Here is a 16395-nt window from a genome sequence, read left to right as displayed (position 1 = left end):
TTAACAAATCATCTTCCTTCTCTCACCCCAACCGATGGACCCGCCCCTCTTTGTCGGAGGTTTCTTCCTGTTAAAAGGGAGTTTTTCCTTCCCACTGTCGCCACTGTTGCTCACAGGGGATGATTTTGGGGTTTTGTAGCGTCTACCTTACAACATAAGGCGCATTGAGGCGACTGTATTTGTGACTTGATGCTGTTTACAGAGGCTTGCAAAAGTATTTGTCCCCCTTGAACTTTCCCACATTTTGTCACATTACAGTAAATGAGTAAATCTGATGTTTGTCTGCAGCAAACAGACAAAGGGAGGAAGAAATGTGCCGGGTGTAAGATCTCGGTGCACACCGTGTGCTTGGAGCAGCTGGAGAAGGTAAAAGCCGAGGCGCCGCTTTGGATTTACGCCCTCGGGTGTTTCCTGTTTCCTCTCCTCACGTCTCCTGTGTTCAGATTAATTTCAGGTGCAAGCCGTCGTTCAGGGAACCCGGATGTCGAGCCGTGCGAGAGGTCAGTGAGAGCAGATTCTTTAAAGCCTGAATGCTGTGCAGAGACGAGTTCTGTTAACCAGCTGTTGTCTTTCAGTCCAACGTCGTCCGGCACCACTGGGTCCACCGGAGGCGCCAGGCGGGCAAGTGTCGACAGTGCGGGAAGGTGAGCGTCCGCTCGCCGTCGAACGGCTTTTATTGCTGTTTATGTTGAAAAACAAACAGAGCCGAGAAGATGATGACAAAACTGTTTATTTGAGCCTTCATTACGTTGGTGTTCCCCAAAACCGTCCAGCTGACCGGGTTGGAGTCTTTGCTGGGCCAATGCTGGCCCCCGGGCCTGATGTTTAATACCCCTGGTTTAAAAACAGCTTCTTATTTCAAACTGAGGTCAGAAGCTTTGGAGCTGACTCAAGTTTGAGGTAACAGAGGCAAAGAAACGAATAAATGATGGCTTATGAGAACGACGCAGCGTGAGCGATGAAGACGGCACACAGGAAGGAAACGCTGAAGACGAGATGCAGGTTAACCTGAGTCCTGTCTCACCCACAGGGCTTTCAGCAGAAGTTTGCCTTCCACAGCAAAGAGATCGTCGCCATCAGCTGCTCGTGGTGCAAACAGGCGGTGAGTGCTCGCTTTTGTTCGGGTTCAAAGTTCACTGAGAAAGGCCAACGAGCTAAACCGATCGTCCCGGCCCGACGCCGCGATCGTGCAGGTGCTGGATGACGCTCTCAGCTGACTTCCTGTTTGTGTTTCAGTATCACAACAAGGTGACCTGCTTCATGCTGCAGCAGATCGAGGAGTGCTGCTCTCTGGGCGCTCACGCCGCAGTCATCGTCCCGCCCACCTGGATCATCAGGGTCCGCAGGCCACAGGTACAAACACACACAAACACACGCGCGCGCACACACACACACGCTGATGTCTCTGTCCTGTCTGCAGTCGTCGCTGAAGTCCAGTAAGAAGAAGAAGAGGACGTCACTGAAGTCTAACAAGGCGAGCAAGAAGGGCGGAGAGGTGAGGAAGTGACGTCATCGTTGTTTTGATCCTGACAGCTGATTGGTTTAAGCTGTTAGAGGTCAGACTGAGAGCTCTGAGGGTCACGTCTGTTCACGGCGTTGGGGCTCATGCATTAACCTTTCTTTTGGTTCTCAGGTCCAAGATGGCCGCTGGAAGCCCTTCCTGGTGAAGCCCCTCCCCTCTCAGCTCATGAAGCCTCTGCTGGTGTTTGTGAACCCAAAGAGCGGTGGGAACCAGGTACGGTCATCCTCCAATCACTCACAGAAGTAGGAAAATGACCAGAATGCACTGCACGGCGAACCCGAAGCCCAAAAGGCAGACGCAGAGCGGCGCTGGGCGGTCATGTGACTCCTGTGTTTTGGATCGTTTCCTCCAGCTTCTCATCAAACACCTGTTTCTGTCTTCTCCTCTCAGGGAGCAAAGATCATCCAGTCCTTCATGTGGTACCTGAACCCGCGGCAGGTGTTCGACCTGACGAAGGGCGGGCCCAAAGAGGGGTGAGACTGCCCACTCGTATCCTGTGACCTCTGACCTCACCGCTTCAGTTAGACCGAGCAGATCGTGGGGCAATGAGGATGAACTTTGACATCGTAACGGTTTGGCATTGTAAACTCAGCTGCTGTGCTAACCTTTGACCTTTAGTGGTGGTGCATCATGTTCTGGGGAGACGCGACGACCTGAAAAAGGTCCAAAAGAGACACGCAGAGAGCACAGGTAGCTCAGTGGATAGGAGGGCGGAGCCTAAATCGAATGAAGCTTAACTGATGAAAACCTGTCATGTGATTCCAACACTTGGGTCTTCTGTCCTGTCGCCCTCCCCTCATGCCCAGCTGGTCGCAGCAGATGGCCCCTCCCTGAGCCTGCTGGAGGTTTCTTCCTGTTAAAAGGAGTTTTTCCTTCCCGCTGTCGCCGAGTGGGCCTGGACATGCACTGGCTTCAGCAGCGGAACACGTCTGGCACTGCGGGATTTGATTCCCTGCCGTTGTAGTGTGTTACTGATGGTGACCTTTGTTACTTTGGTCCCAGCTCTCTGCAGGTCATTCACCAGGTCCCCCCGTGTGGTTCTGGGATCTTTGCTCACCGTTCTCATGATCATTTTGACCCCACGGGATGAGATCTTGCGTGGAGCCCCAGATCGAGGGAGATTATCAGTGGTCTTGTATGTCTTCCATTTTCTGATGATTGCTCCCACAGTTGATTTTTTCACACCAAGCTGCTTGCCTATTGTAGATTCACTCTTCCCAGTCTGGTGCAGGTCTACAATACTTTTCCTGGTGTCCTTCGAAAGCTCTTTGGTCTTGGCCATGGCGGAGTTTGGAGTCTGACTGTTTGAGGCTGTGGACAGGTGTCTTTTATACAGATGATGAGTTCAAACAGGTGCCATTCATACAGGTAACGAGTGGGGGACAGAAAAGCTTCTTACAGAAGACGTTACAGGTCTGTGAGAGCCAGAGATTTTCCTTGTTTGAGGTGACCAAATACTTATTTTCCACCCTGATTTACCAATAAATTCTTTACAAATCCTACCATGTGGATTCATGGATTTTTTTTCACATTCTGTCTCTCACAGTTGAAGTGTACCTCTGGTGCAAATTACTGACCTCTGTCATCATTTTAGGTGGGGGAACTTGCACAATCGGTGGCTGACTAAATACTTTTTTGCCCCACTGTAAAATGGACTGAGGCTGTCAGATAGATAGATCCAGCGCAGCACCTGCGATACCTACAGCGCGCTCTAATCATGTCACCACCGCTTCACCCTGCACTCCCTCAGTGGCCTTAGATTTGTTGGCCTCTCTCCATCCGTTCAGTTCATTCTAAACTGAAAAGAAACTCTAACAACGCTTCAGCGTACGATTTTGTTCTTTGTTCTCATATGTGCAGTCTGCCTCCACCTTCCTCCCTCAGCTTCCTCCTCTGTCCTGCACTCACATTTTAAAATCTGTCGTGTTTCCTGCAGGCTGGAGCTGTACGCCAAAGTGCCCAACCTGCGGATCCTGGCCTGCGGGGGGGACGGCACCGTGAGTCACAGACGCTTTATTCCTCACCAGTATTTAACCAACAGATGATGGTTTGTCATCAGCGTGTCTGTGTGTGTGCAGGTGGGGTGGATCCTGTCTGTTTTGGATCAGCTGAAGCTCCGCCCTCAGCCTCCTGTGGCCATCCTGCCACTGGGGACTGGCAACGACCTGGCAAGGACTCTGAACTGGGGAGGAGTAAGTTAGTTCCACCACCACTTCTGATCATTTCCAGTTTGTTCTCATTCTTGGGCTCCAGAACAGCTTTGCATGGTTCACAGTCAGAATAATCTTTCTTTTCATGACACCGGGCCTCAGTGTAGCTGCTCCGTCTGAAGCACGCCACTTTAGCCCCTCCAGGCCCCTGAAATACGTCCTGTCTCCATCCTGTCATCCTGTTGGTCAGCCTCGGTTGTTTTTAAATGTGCTTTATAAATAAACTTGACTTGACTTGACTTGACTGTCACCCCCAACCGGCACACGGCTGCCCTGATCCTGGTTCTGCTGGAGGTTTCTTCCTGTTAGAAGGAAAGGGAGTTTTTCTTTCCCACTGTGGCCAAAGTGCTTGCTCACAGTCTGATTATTGGGGTGTTCTCTGTGCTTTACCTCACAATATAAGGCGCCTGCGATTTGTTGCAACATAAATAAAATTGAATTGAATATCATTTAAAGATGAACGTATGAGTACAGGTGTTATGGAAATTAGCTGTGGGGACCAACAGTTTTTAACATGGGACTGACTCACTGCTGCCTCTGCTGGGCGTCAGAAGAACTGCAGGTTGTTTTGTGAAGGTTCATAAAAATTCAGCTTAACCATAAAAGTGGAGAAGCTTCACTGCAGTTTAACGCTGAAGCACGTTCACTCAGAGGACTCGTGTAAGAAAATCGTCACTGTGGATCATTGTGTGAACGCTGCTTCTTCTTCTGTGAAAATAGGAGCCAGCGTTGCTCCTTGTGTAACTCGTCCTCTTCCTCTTCTTCTCCCAGGGCTACACCGATGAACCGATAACGAAGATCCTCTCGCACGTGGAGGACGGCAACATCGTGCAGCTGGACCGATGGAACCTGAACGTGGAGGCAAACCCAGAGGCGCGGCCCGAGGACCGGGACGAACACCAGACAGACAAGGTGAGTTTAACGCCCACCTGCGAGAGCCGACGCCCACCCGAGGAGGATCTGACGGTCCGTTTCATTCTGCTGCTTCCTTTCAGCTCCCCATCGACGTCTTCAACAACTACTTCAGTCTGGGCTTCGACGCTCACGTCACGCTGGGCTTCCATGAATCCAGAGGTCAGTACGCTCACAGGCGCGTCCTGAAATCCACCATCATGTCTTTGATAGTTGAGCTGTCCCCTCCCCCTGACAGCGTGTCCACGGCTGGTTTAATAAAAGATGCACGATGACTGTGCCACAGTTTGCATCCGTACTTTAAAATGGTTCTAGCACCAAACCTGTTCCCACACGCTGAAGAACAAACAAAAACGGGGACAGGGCGCCCCCTTGTGGAGCATGACTCTCTAACAGGATTATTACTGATGTAAAGAGACTCCGGCATGACGCCGCTCCACGTTTGTAGGTTAACAAGTTATGAAGAGCGAGTGTGGCTGTGGCGTCCTCCGCTCCTCTGTGGGGCATTCAAATAACACAGATAATAAGTTAATGGAGCCCTGCGACAGACTGGCGACCTGTCCAGGGTGTACCCCGCCTCTCGCCCTATGACAGCTGGGATAGGCTCCAGCGCCCCCTGTGACCCTGAAAAGGATAAGCGGAAGCGAATGGATGGATGGATGGAATAAGTTAATGGCTAAAATGCCAAAGCAGTAAAGAAGCCGGTCCTGCTGGGTGTCTCTTCCTGCTAAAAGGACCTTCTTCTGCCCCACTGTCGCAAAGTGTGGAAGCAGGACGGGACAAGAACCCGGGCTGATGAGGTCGAAGGTTTTACCCTCTGTCAGGCTGGACATCTCAAAGGTCAGGGGTCAATAAAGTCAGAAATACAGAACTCATTCCCGTTTCTTCTGGGTCAGGATCGAATCGCTCGGATCGATGTTCAGCACACGAGCTGGCTCTGTACTCGAGTACTCTGCAGGCTCTTCTTCGTGGGCGGCTTTTACAGCGGGACGTTCATGTGTTGACTGAGGGCCCAAAGCAGAGACTGCCAGCTTTGATTCAAAGTCTGTGCAGACAGACGCGTTACCGCGAGGACGTCTTACGACTTTGTGTCTGAGACTGGGAATATAGAAACGAGATGACCACAAAGACAAATGAGGAAGTGAAAACTGCTTAACGACATCTCACCAACCAGCCGTCAAAGATCCCTCATACTGATCTTTGATTGGCTGATAGTCTTCCAAGCACCGGTCGCTCGCCGTCAGCCTGTGACCCAGTGTGTAGAATGAGTTTGACCTGAGAGTACGCAGCTCTGCGATGGGCCGTTTAATCACCTTTCGAACCGGCGGTGACACACAGGAAACTGCCACAGGTGTGGCAGGTCCACAGGTGTGGCAGGTCCACAGGTGTGGCATTCAGGGTGGCAGCTCGAATCCTCCTCTGATCAGAGTGACTCAGCTGGGAGTAAAATCCCACTCCTCCAACAGACGGGAATGTTGGATTTAAAACCTCCTGTAACCTTTGACCTCTCGTGTTGTTTATCAGCTTTGTAGCAGAGCTGAGTTACAGCGCTGTCTTTACCATTGCTGTACTTTCACTGGTTAGAAATGTAACTTCCTGTTTCTTCACAGGAAGTCAGCAGCCTGTCAGGGGGCTCTGTACTCTGGGTGACGCTCACTCCCCCTACAGGCTAGAGAACAGCGGTGCACGGAGCCAGTTTCACACCTGTGAGCTGGTACCTGTGTCTCTACACAATAAAAGGCTTTCACTAGTTTCCAGGCCTACTCAGAACATCTGGACTCATCAGCAGTATTTTTCCTGCACCTTTAATCTTCTTCCAGGACCATAAAACATCCGCTAACAGCTGTTTATGTCTCATGTGATCATTAAAAATCTGACCAGAATCAAATCCTGTGAAATGAGTCCAGCTGTGTGGTTTGGGGGGGTCGGTGCTGTGGGGTCTGTTTCAAACTGTTGCTTTGATCTTTTCAGAGGCGAACCCCGAGAAGTTTAACAGCCGCTTCAGGAATAAGATGTTCTACGCAGGGGTGAGTGTGTCCTCGTGCGGCTGCTGTGCTGGTCGTTCACACGTAAACATGTTTCTAATGTGCGTGCGTGTGTGTTTCAGACAGCCTTCTCAGACTTTCTGAGCGGGAGCTCCAAAGACCTCGCCAAGCACATCAGAGTGGTGGTGAGTCGGGCTGAAAAGCTTAAACACACGTGTGACTGAGCGTCGTTACAGGTGAGCGAGCTCGTTACGGCCGATGACAACCAGTCAGTGCCTGTGATGCACCGCAGCATGAATGCATGGACTGTGGATAAAGATGGCTGTAGCCGCACTAACACCACCCGCTGGGATGTGGCGTTTGAATCTTGAGTTTCTGGGTTTTTTGGAGCGACACGTGATGACATTTGAACGAGAGAGTTTCTCAAGCCTCTGCAGCTCACGGCTGTGGCAGGAAGCACGCGGAGCAGCACGCTCCTTTATAAATCCTCGTTTCCTTCCTCCTCAGTGTGACGGGACGGACCTCACAGCCAAAGTCCAGGACCTGAAGCTGCAGTGTCTGCTCTTCCTCAACATCCCCAGGTACGTCTTCAGCCTGGTAACAAACATCTTCCACATGCACACCGTCTCCCTCGGTGGAACCCAGCCAGTAGATAAACTGGAAATGCTGTGTTAAAGTACGAGTGCGCGCTTGGTTTGTCTACCTGCTGCAGGTACTGTGCTGGCACCACGCCGTGGGGCAACCCCAGCGAACATCAGGACTTTGAGCCTCAGCGGCATGACGACGGCTGCATCGAGGTCATCGGCTTCACCATGACGTCTCTGGTGAGCGTGCAGCCGCAGACGGCGTAACCTACAAACACCACATCAGACCACACCGCGCCCCGTCACAGACATACGTTTACTGATGTAAACGCTCGTTTGGTCCAGTTAAATCTTTGCTCGTTTGTCTGCAGGCCACCCTCCAGGTGGGCGGTCATGGTGAACGCCTCCACCAGTGTAAGGAAGTGACCCTCACCACCTTTAAGTCCATCCCCATGCAGGTGGACGGCGAGCCCTGCAAGCTGGCACCGTCCGTCATTCACATCAGTCTGCGCAACCAGGCCAACATGGTGCAGAAGGCCAAGAGGAGGATCTCCATGCCCCATCTCAATGAGTACGTCTGGTGTGCGCACTGACCGACCTTTCATTGGTCGCTCAGTAGATTCCTTTGCTCTCATTGGCAGTCGCAGTAACAGGAAGTACTGAGCAGACTGTCATAGCTGCTATTAGCGATGGAGTCCACATGGCTCGCTTCAGCCCACTTCTATTTACGCTGTAGATAAATACCATCACGCGTATGCAGATGATGCAAGCGGCTTAAATGAATCAGATGATCTCAGTTCGTGTTCGGTGACTGAATGATGGCGTGCTTGTGTGCAGTCAGCAGCCCGTTCCAGAGAAGCTCCAGATCAGGGTGAACCGGATCAGCATGGCGGCGTACGAGGCCCTGCATTATGACAAAGATCAGCTGAAGGAGGCGTGTAAGTGTGAAGGACTGGTTATCTGCAAAGTAGCAGCAGTGCTTCCAGTCAAATGCATGTTTAACTGTGTTTACTGTGTTTGGGGCACGTTGGTTTCATCGGACTGGGAACCTGCTGGTTCAGTCCTCAAACCAGTTACTGTTGATGGTCTTTAAAGTGCCTCAGTGAAAGAGACAGACTGTTTCCACTATCACGAGTCACTTGTTGTTATTTCAAAGCAGAAACCAAGCACATGCTGCACGTTTCTCACTTTGACCTTTATGTTTCCTGGAGCTTTGCCGCTGGGAGTCATCACCGTCCCCGGAGACAGCGATCTGGAGACCTGCCGCCTGCACATCGACCGTCTGCAGGACAACCTGGAGCAGGTACAGCGTTGTGGGCAGGAGGAGTAATCATTAATCTACTGATTCATATTTAAAAGACTGCAGAATGACACAGATACCTGGCAGCTTTTATATGAGAATATAAGAGCTGACGTGAGCCGACCGACTTAATTGTGACGTGTTGGCAATTTAAAAATGAGACGACCTTTAGCGCTCAGACTGCGATCGTTGGGACAGGTTACCTGTCACCTGTGAAATCACCTCACCATCCACAGGCTGGGGGGTTTAGTCGACCTCTACGTGCAACTGTTTGCCAAAAGCAAAAAAACTGCAGATCCTTCCTCCATCGTACTTCCTGCGGTGCGAGCGACCCGTCGGGCTGCTCTGAGAGGGTGAAACTTGTCACGGCGTGACACATCAGACACTGATAGCGAGGAGCATCAGGGCGCGGTGTAAGGGGAAGTGGCTGACTGTGTTGTTTGTAATAAACCTCAGCTGTGACCCAACACCAACCGAGAAAAGCTGCACAGACGAACAGCAGCTCGCCGTCCTGCAGCACGAGTGTGCCATCGGTCAGGAGAGGCGGGGCTCTCGGTACGAAGAGTCTGATGGAGGCTCTCACTGTTATTTGATTACATTTGGACAGTTTCCCTCTGCTCCTCCCGTGAAATGTAAAAGTGAGTCTGTGGTGTCGGCTCTGTGCGGCGGTGCCTTTCACGCTTCTCTTTCTGCTCCTCCAGGACGGCGAGGCGATGAAAGGCGAGAGTCTGTCCTCACACAAGCTCTCCATGAAGTGGTGCTTCCTCGACTGTAAGTCCAAGCCGACCTCCTCCGTTCGCACACGGACCCCGACCTGCCCAAACGCGCTCTCTTTGTCTTTCAGGCACGACGGCGGATCGTTTCTACAGGATCGACCGGGCTCAGGTAGGAACGCAGCAGAGAAGCACCTTTACTGTGGCGAGGTGGAGTCGCACATCCATGCTTTTCTATGTCTGAGTGCGTCCACGGATGATGGATGCAGACGGGAATCGAACCGCCGGCCTTCAGATTAGCAGACTGCACCTGCTGATTGGTGCAGCTTTCTTTCTTCTGGCAGTGATGATGGATGAGCTGCAGCCAGGTGTGTCCTGATGTGTCATTTGTTTCAGGAGCACCTGAACTACGTGACGGAGATCTCTCAGGAGGAGCTCTACATCCTGGACCCGGAGCTGGTCTCCAAGGAGACGGTGGGCACCTCCCCCAGCATGCCCGACCTGGTGGACTCGGAGGAGCACCAAGACCAGCAGTTCGCCTTCCCCTGCTCGCCGCCCTCCCCCACCTCCCCTACCTCGTCACACAGGTGAGAGAAGATGTGATCTACGGGGACCGAACAGTTTGTGTGTTTACCTTAACTCGCTGCTGCCTCTGCTGGATGTCAGAGGAACTGCAGGTTTTCGCCCTGAAATAAGCTCCTGGTGTTTGAAGTGCCGTTTCCATGGAGCTGCTCGTCCCTCTGCTCCCCGCTGGGACGCCGCCGCCACTCGAATCACGATCAGAAATCAATCATGGGGGGCAGGAATAAAAACAGCGCTGTGTTTGTTTCAGATCCCGAGATCAGAGGAAGAGGATCTCCAGCGACAGCTCCGTGGTCGATGCTTTGACTCAGAGCGCCTCTAAGACCGCCCTCTGCAGGTAGCAACACGCACTCGCACACCTGCTGCTGGAGGAAGTGTTCAGATCCTGTAGAGTCAGCTGATACTCGGGTCCGCTCAGTGAAATCTGTTTGATATCTGTAAACACAAATAACAGGAATGAGCAGTTTAAATGTGAATACTTCGTTCCATGAGAGCGCCCCCTGCTGGCTCGACCACTGCGCTGTCTGCTTTTTTTCACGGCACAGTGGTCCCACGCCTGCATTAATAACAGACTGTATATAAACGATGGATGCCGCCTGCAGTCTAAGTGACGTCCAGGAGGGGGCGACTCCTCTGGTCTGTGAGATAACGATCGCTGATCTTTGACTCAGTGATTTTGGTCCCGTCAGAGCCGAATAGGAGCAGGGGAGGGTTCAGGGCGGGGCTTGAGCCTGCAGTGTCCCTCGGACCTACGTCCATCTTTTATTAAGAGTCTACTAACATTAATACATCAAATTTGTACGTTTTAAATTGGCACTTTGAACATTTTATCCCCATGAAGGCTTTGATGCTGCAGTTTGTGGTAGACTCATGTGCCCACATCGTTCTCGTCAGACTGGCTGAAAGAAGCTTCGTGTTTCCTTCACTCCTTCGTTGAGGTTGATGCTTTGTTAAGTCGTACAAAGTTCCTGTATTAAACCCAACACCAGTCCAGATGTGCCATGTGACCGGCGTGTGAATGCGCCCTCGTGTCCACATGCCGGTGCTGTTTGTTTTCCATGTGCTGCCGCTGACTCACCTGTCACCTGTCCATGTTGTCTGTGATCTAAAGGCGAGGAGCAAAGATTATCAATGTGCATCGCTCCAACACAGCCGCGGCTGATTTCAGACCCGTCATTAGGTACGACTCCACCTGCTTCCTGTCTGCTGTTTCTCTGAAGCTCCTCATCATCCACACACACACACACACACACACACACACACACACACACACACACACACACACACAGACACACACACACACACACACACACACACACACCTGCCAACATTTCAGCTTCACAGCGTCTTTTGTGCCTGGTTTGTGATGTCATGGTGATGTCAGGTTGTTAGCCAATAAGAACAGCCCAGCCTCCTCCTCTTTAACGCTAATGAGAGCCATAATTTACATAATGAGTGACATCAGCGCCCCCTCCTGGACATTCATCATAATATCAGAAGCCATGTCCATCTTTATTATACAGTCTGTGGCCTGAGGTGCTTTGGCGTCTGTTTGTGCAGCTCTCTGATTGGCTGTGGCTCTGCAGAATAAAAACACACAGCTTAACTGCAAGACACCGCAGGTGCTCAGAACGCTCGCTGTAATGCAAGACCATAACAAGAGCGTCCCTGCTGCACAGACTCAGACCTGGCTGACACACAGTGACAGATTAGCTGTGCGTGTGCAGCGGTTTGATCCCAGGAGGACACGCACAGACGTGCAGGCGTGACACCCCTCATGATGTCTCGGTGCGAGAAGAAACTGTTCACGAGGCGGGCGGCTTTCAAAGCCCCCGATTGTCCCGATCACCCTGCACCTCAGATTTAAGCTCCTCCCTCTGTCACATGACAATCTGATGACCTCCTATCTGTGTCTTCTCTCACCGACAGACCTCCTGCTGCTACCTCACACGACCCTGAAAAAGGTAAAAACCCTCCTCCTCCTCAGTTCTGCTGTTGAACACTGTGAGTCTTCAGCGTCAGTTCCAGCATTTGTCCAGCAGAGGGAGCTGACAGGCTGTGTTCTGGACTCTGCTGCGTGAATTTAAAGTGAAAACAAGTGTAACCTTGTGTCTGTTTCCTGCTCTTCAGATGCAGAGCTGATCAGCTGCATCAAGAAGGAAAACCTGGACCGGGTGAGTGTGGACGTATTGATCGTTACGAGTATTGATTTCTGATTGAGGAAAGCGGTTTACTGAGCATGTGCACTTTGGAACAAATCGCTGTATTTGTTGTGCAGCTCCGAGAGCTCCACCAACAGGGGGCGGACCTCCTGCTGCAAGACGGAGACGGCTGCACGCTGCTGCATCACGCCGTGGAGGCCGGCTGCAAAGACATCGTCAAGTACCTCGTCGACAGCGGTGAGCGAATCGTTTCTATATAAAGGCTAAACGTTAAGAAACCTGATTCTGATGACTGAGTGTGCAAAGACGGCTGAGGCTGCTGTGGTATTTCCACTCTGCGACCGAGCCGCCAGCCTCACGCCACGCTGCTCCTCCTTTATTACACTCGGCTCATCCTCGGGACGAGTTCTTCGACTCCTCAGATAACGGTCAGGAGAGAGCTGCCATACCTGATCCGTGATCTAGAGAAACGCTCGCGTTTTAGGGCGTTTCTGGAGGTTCTCATCAGAAACTAGAAGCAAAGTACGAACTAGAAAGTTTCAGTCACTGAAGTAAGAATCTAAACTTGTGTAGTTGGACCTTGTCATCTCCGAGCTCGTCACCCTGAGACGCCTCACTCTCACGTCCTGCCCGTTGCTGTAGCTCTCGTATGTGAGCCCTGAGCTGCTCCTCTTCGTCCCCAGCAGCAGGTGATCGTGCACACAGGTGTAGCTTCTTTGTGGGGTCAAATCAGTTCGACTGTCCAGTCACAAACTCGAGCTGCTCCTCGTAGCATCACGTGCTGTTGCCGCCACATTAAAGCGCTCTGATGTTCGTCTGTGATGATGACTCTGTTTGTCTCGCTGCTTTCAGTGCCCACGTCCCACCTGGATGTCACCGAGAAAGAGACGTGAGTCAGCTTCTCCTCCATTCGATTCCTCTCCTGCTGGACGAGGCTCGGCGCCTTCATGTGCGTTTTCGTTCTTGTTTCTTTCAGAGGGGAGACGGCGCTCCATAAAGCCGCCACTTCCTGTCAGAGGAGCATCTGTAAATACCTGGTGGAGGCCGGAGCGTCGCTCATGAAGACAGACCTACAGGTAAAGCAGGAGATACTTCGTGTCCATGCTTCCATAGAGATTGAAAATGTGACGTCATTAAGGGGTAAAACCGCAAAGGATTCTGGGAACTCGTGGCAAGAGGTACTAGCCCACGCAGGCTTTCAATTGAAATCAGTCACACAGCGATAAAAAGAAACACAAAATGGCAGGAAGCTGTTGCATTATTAACTGCAATAGCCGGTTTTATTTTGAAAAATGTGTGATCTGGTTTCCTGCCCTCCTCGCCTGCTCTAGTTAATAGCAGGTCGAGCGTGTTAGGAGTGTGGCGTTCCTTTCCTGCGCTGGAAGCATGAAGACACTTAAAGTCCCACTCCAGGTGCTTCACCCACTCAGACCCCACAGCAGCATCCGTTATAAACCCTGCTGGAGGGCGGCGAGGAGCGAGTGGAACTCTGACAATCTGGACAATCGAAGCTTTTGAAAACGCTCCGTTGCCAGAGTGTAACGGGAAAAACAACAAAGCTTTTAAAATGTACTTTGCATCCGTACAAAAGCAGAACGTTATCTGGTGACGCAGGTACAGCAGGCGACGCAGCGCCTCCTGCTGGCTGAGTGAGCAACAGCGCGGCTCGGGGTGAAGCTGCATTATGTTTGCAGCGGCGCCCTGAGCTTAGAGATGACAGCCGGGCCTTCGCCATCCGTGCACGGTGTGTGTGTGTGTGTGTTTAGAGTTCAGGTTTCTGCTTGTGAATGAGGCCCAGTGTCTGAAGCTGAACATCAGCTGTGCCAGAGCGGAGCAGGAGCTTAATAAGAGACGAATCAACATGAAGCAGCGCATGCGTCTGCAAATCACGATGTGGCGTCCCAGCTGCTGCTCTGCGCTGGTTGGTTCCTCCGTGCGCTCCGTTTTGTGCTCGTGGACACAAAGAATGTGAGTTGGTGTGATCGGTCGAGCTTCCCGCTGCACGAAGCCGTTTGCGTGTCGTTCTCAGGCGCAGTGACAGCCACCGGCCGGAGCACAGCCACCGCGCTCTAAATGGATCTCCAGCAGTATTTGACCCACTTCTATAAAGTGATTAATGTTGTGTGTCACTGAGAAACGAATCGCCGCGGGATCCCCCGGCCTCGCTCCGGCGCATACAAAAGGCCACGGCTCACCGTCGCCATGGTGAAGCCAGTGGTAACAGGAAGCAGCCCATAATCTGAGTTTCTCTTTGTCTTCTCCTCTCCAGAGGAGGAAAAGAGTTCATGTGTTATTTAGTGTCTAGATGCACCGAGCAGCTCGGAGCCTTCGCTCCTTCTGCTCTGCAGTTCGTCTGACGTCCAGCAGAGGCAGCGTGTTTGCAGCCCGATACACAAACTGTTCTCCAGAGATCATTTCCTCCTGCATTACGCCCATTTTCATCACTCACCTGGATTAGAGGCGTGGCCTCTTTGACTGACAGGTGGACAGTGACCCAGGCGGCTGTAGTCTGCTCGGCTGAATCGCATCATGTGACCACTGATGTCCGCTGTGAGGTCACACTGAGAGTTTGATGAGTGAAATTTGAGGGTTTTATTTGCAGCTTATTGAAAGGTGACCGTGGAGGTAACGGAGCTGACGGTGGAGCCCGTCGGCTTTCTTAAAGCTCTGCTCGTCTCTTTCAGGGGGAGACTCCCAGGCAGCGCGCCGCCAACGCCAACGACCCGGAGCTGGCTGATTATCTGAAGAGCTGCCAGCATTACCAGATGATCCAGCGAGAGGACCAGGAGACGACCGTGTGACCTCCCGAACACCTCGCTCCTCCCGCCCTCCTTCGTATTTATCTGCGTCCTCTGCAGAGAGGCGCCGGGTCTCGGCGTAGACGGCAGCGTCGTGCTTCTTGTCTGCTGTGCGGGGGCAGGGCGAGTTATTGTTGTGTTTTTGTCCAAACGCCTGAAAATCCTCCAAAGTACCCAACGTAACAGCGTAAACGCGCCTGGACACTAAAACAAAGTCAAACTAGTTTCCTCTTCAGGCCACAAAGACTCTCAGATCTGGCTCAAACTGCATTTTGAATACGTCTTTATCGACTGAACATTAGCGCTCTGACCTCTGCGTGAAGACGTGCGACGGCGAACAGTGGCGGCTTTCATCCATCTGCAGCTGAACGCTTTCGCCGCATCACAGAAAAGCTGCAAGCGTGTCTTCTTTAAGCTTCTAGTGACCTTTTGGATGTATTTGTTTACTGGACAGAAATAAGTGTTTGGATATTTAACTTAGGCTCACTCAGCTTATTTATGAAGTCTTTGTAGAGATGTAACGGATTTTGTTTGTGATCAAACTGAACTTTAGAGATTTTAGTCACATACGAGCGTATTTCTTGTAACTTGTCACCTGACTGTAAAGCGCGATGCTTCCTGTGATGTGTGTAAATAGCTGAGACGCCCGGTAGACTGGTCAGTGTTGGAAACGTTAAGCTGAAGCTCTGCCAAAGCAGTCACGCCGTAGGATTAATAATCACCTTTAGATAGCAGGCAGGATGACATGATGCTGTATGATATTCAACTAATAACTGTTTGGTTTGATCATTTCTGAGTGACCTGCAATAAAGCATGTCAGCAACACTCTCCACGCCCATTTATTCCCATAAATAATCATTGGTTTGTTCATGTTTATGTTACTTCGTCCCTAAGAGGACCAGAAGTCTCGAGTAACAACAACAAAAACACAATCTCACGCTTTGTGCTGCATCCAGTGGGCGTCTGTTTCCTGTCAGCACTCACCTGTGGTTTTTAACCCCGCCTCCTCCTCAGGTGTCAGGCTGTCCCGTCACTGAAGAAAACACCACCTGTGTCAGCTTACCTGAGCCCGCAAGAACCAGAGCACTGTCCCCAAAACCTGGGATGGGCTGAAGTCACTGCAGGTCTCACTGATAATGTGAAGTTTATTAAAAACATGATAATATTTTGAAGATACAGAACAAAGACACAACTTTTAAAAAGCCATTTGACAAAAATAAAACATAAGAAAGAGAAAAACCAACATGACAAAGAAAAAAATGCAACACAACAAACTGAGACGTTCAGCAGATCCAGACTTTGTCAGCACAGCCGGAAACGTCGACCTGCTCCCGGCACCAGGAACAGGAAACATGACGAAAGCTGGGCTGTTAACAGTAATTCAGCCGCTTCTTGAGCGGCGTTTGCAGCCTGAGGTTGGTGCTTCTGCCTCACCTGAGAGCCGTTAGCACCCAAACAGGAAAGGCCCTTCCATCAGCGTCCATCGTGGATCCTCTTTTATTTTCAGCGTGTGTGTTCCCCTCCGCATCAGCTGTCAGAAATGCTCAATGCTCTATCAGCGTTCTGCAGATGACGCCTGAAGGTGGCGTTGCACTCTGTCGGCCTCACGGAGGCCTGTAAAGCATTT

The 16395-nt window shown here is 51.4% G+C and overlaps 1 protein-coding gene across 1 annotated transcript in view; it reads left to right on the top strand.

Moving 5' to 3' along the window:
* Positions 1-15682, top strand: part of LOC308392401 (diacylglycerol kinase zeta-like) — a 38630-nt gene extending 22948 nt beyond the window's left edge. Inside the window, exons 4-33 of the mRNA XM_080875429.1 lie at positions 289-366; positions 444-500; positions 576-644; positions 1031-1102; positions 1237-1353; positions 1421-1495; positions 1634-1735; positions 1913-1995; positions 3459-3519; positions 3601-3714; positions 4504-4644; positions 4728-4806; positions 6616-6671; positions 6752-6814; positions 7137-7210; positions 7342-7453; positions 7585-7784; positions 8051-8151; positions 8425-8516; positions 9215-9284; positions 9358-9398; positions 9623-9813; positions 10059-10145; positions 10920-10988; positions 11738-11772; positions 11939-11982; positions 12087-12207; positions 12823-12859; positions 12947-13046; positions 14655-15682. Coding sequence (XP_080731555.1) covers positions 289-366; positions 444-500; positions 576-644; positions 1031-1102; positions 1237-1353; positions 1421-1495; positions 1634-1735; positions 1913-1995; positions 3459-3519; positions 3601-3714; positions 4504-4644; positions 4728-4806; positions 6616-6671; positions 6752-6814; positions 7137-7210; positions 7342-7453; positions 7585-7784; positions 8051-8151; positions 8425-8516; positions 9215-9284; positions 9358-9398; positions 9623-9813; positions 10059-10145; positions 10920-10988; positions 11738-11772; positions 11939-11982; positions 12087-12207; positions 12823-12859; positions 12947-13046; positions 14655-14771 — 2658 coding nt within the window. The 3' untranslated portion in view covers positions 14772-15682. The remainder of the gene's footprint in view (positions 1-288; positions 367-443; positions 501-575; positions 645-1030; positions 1103-1236; positions 1354-1420; positions 1496-1633; positions 1736-1912; positions 1996-3458; positions 3520-3600; positions 3715-4503; positions 4645-4727; positions 4807-6615; positions 6672-6751; positions 6815-7136; positions 7211-7341; positions 7454-7584; positions 7785-8050; positions 8152-8424; positions 8517-9214; positions 9285-9357; positions 9399-9622; positions 9814-10058; positions 10146-10919; positions 10989-11737; positions 11773-11938; positions 11983-12086; positions 12208-12822; positions 12860-12946; positions 13047-14654) is intronic.
* The last annotated feature ends 713 nt before the right edge of the window (positions 15683-16395 follow it).

The sequence above is a fragment of the Rhamphochromis sp. 'chilingali' genome (genome assembly GCF_963969265.1).
Source record: "Rhamphochromis sp. 'chilingali' genome assembly, chromosome: 2".
Classification (NCBI taxonomy): Eukaryota; Metazoa; Chordata; class Actinopteri; order Cichliformes; family Cichlidae; genus Rhamphochromis; species Rhamphochromis sp. 'chilingali'.
The sequence above is the reverse complement of the archived record's forward strand: the minus strand, read 5'-3'. Positions and strand labels throughout refer to the sequence as shown.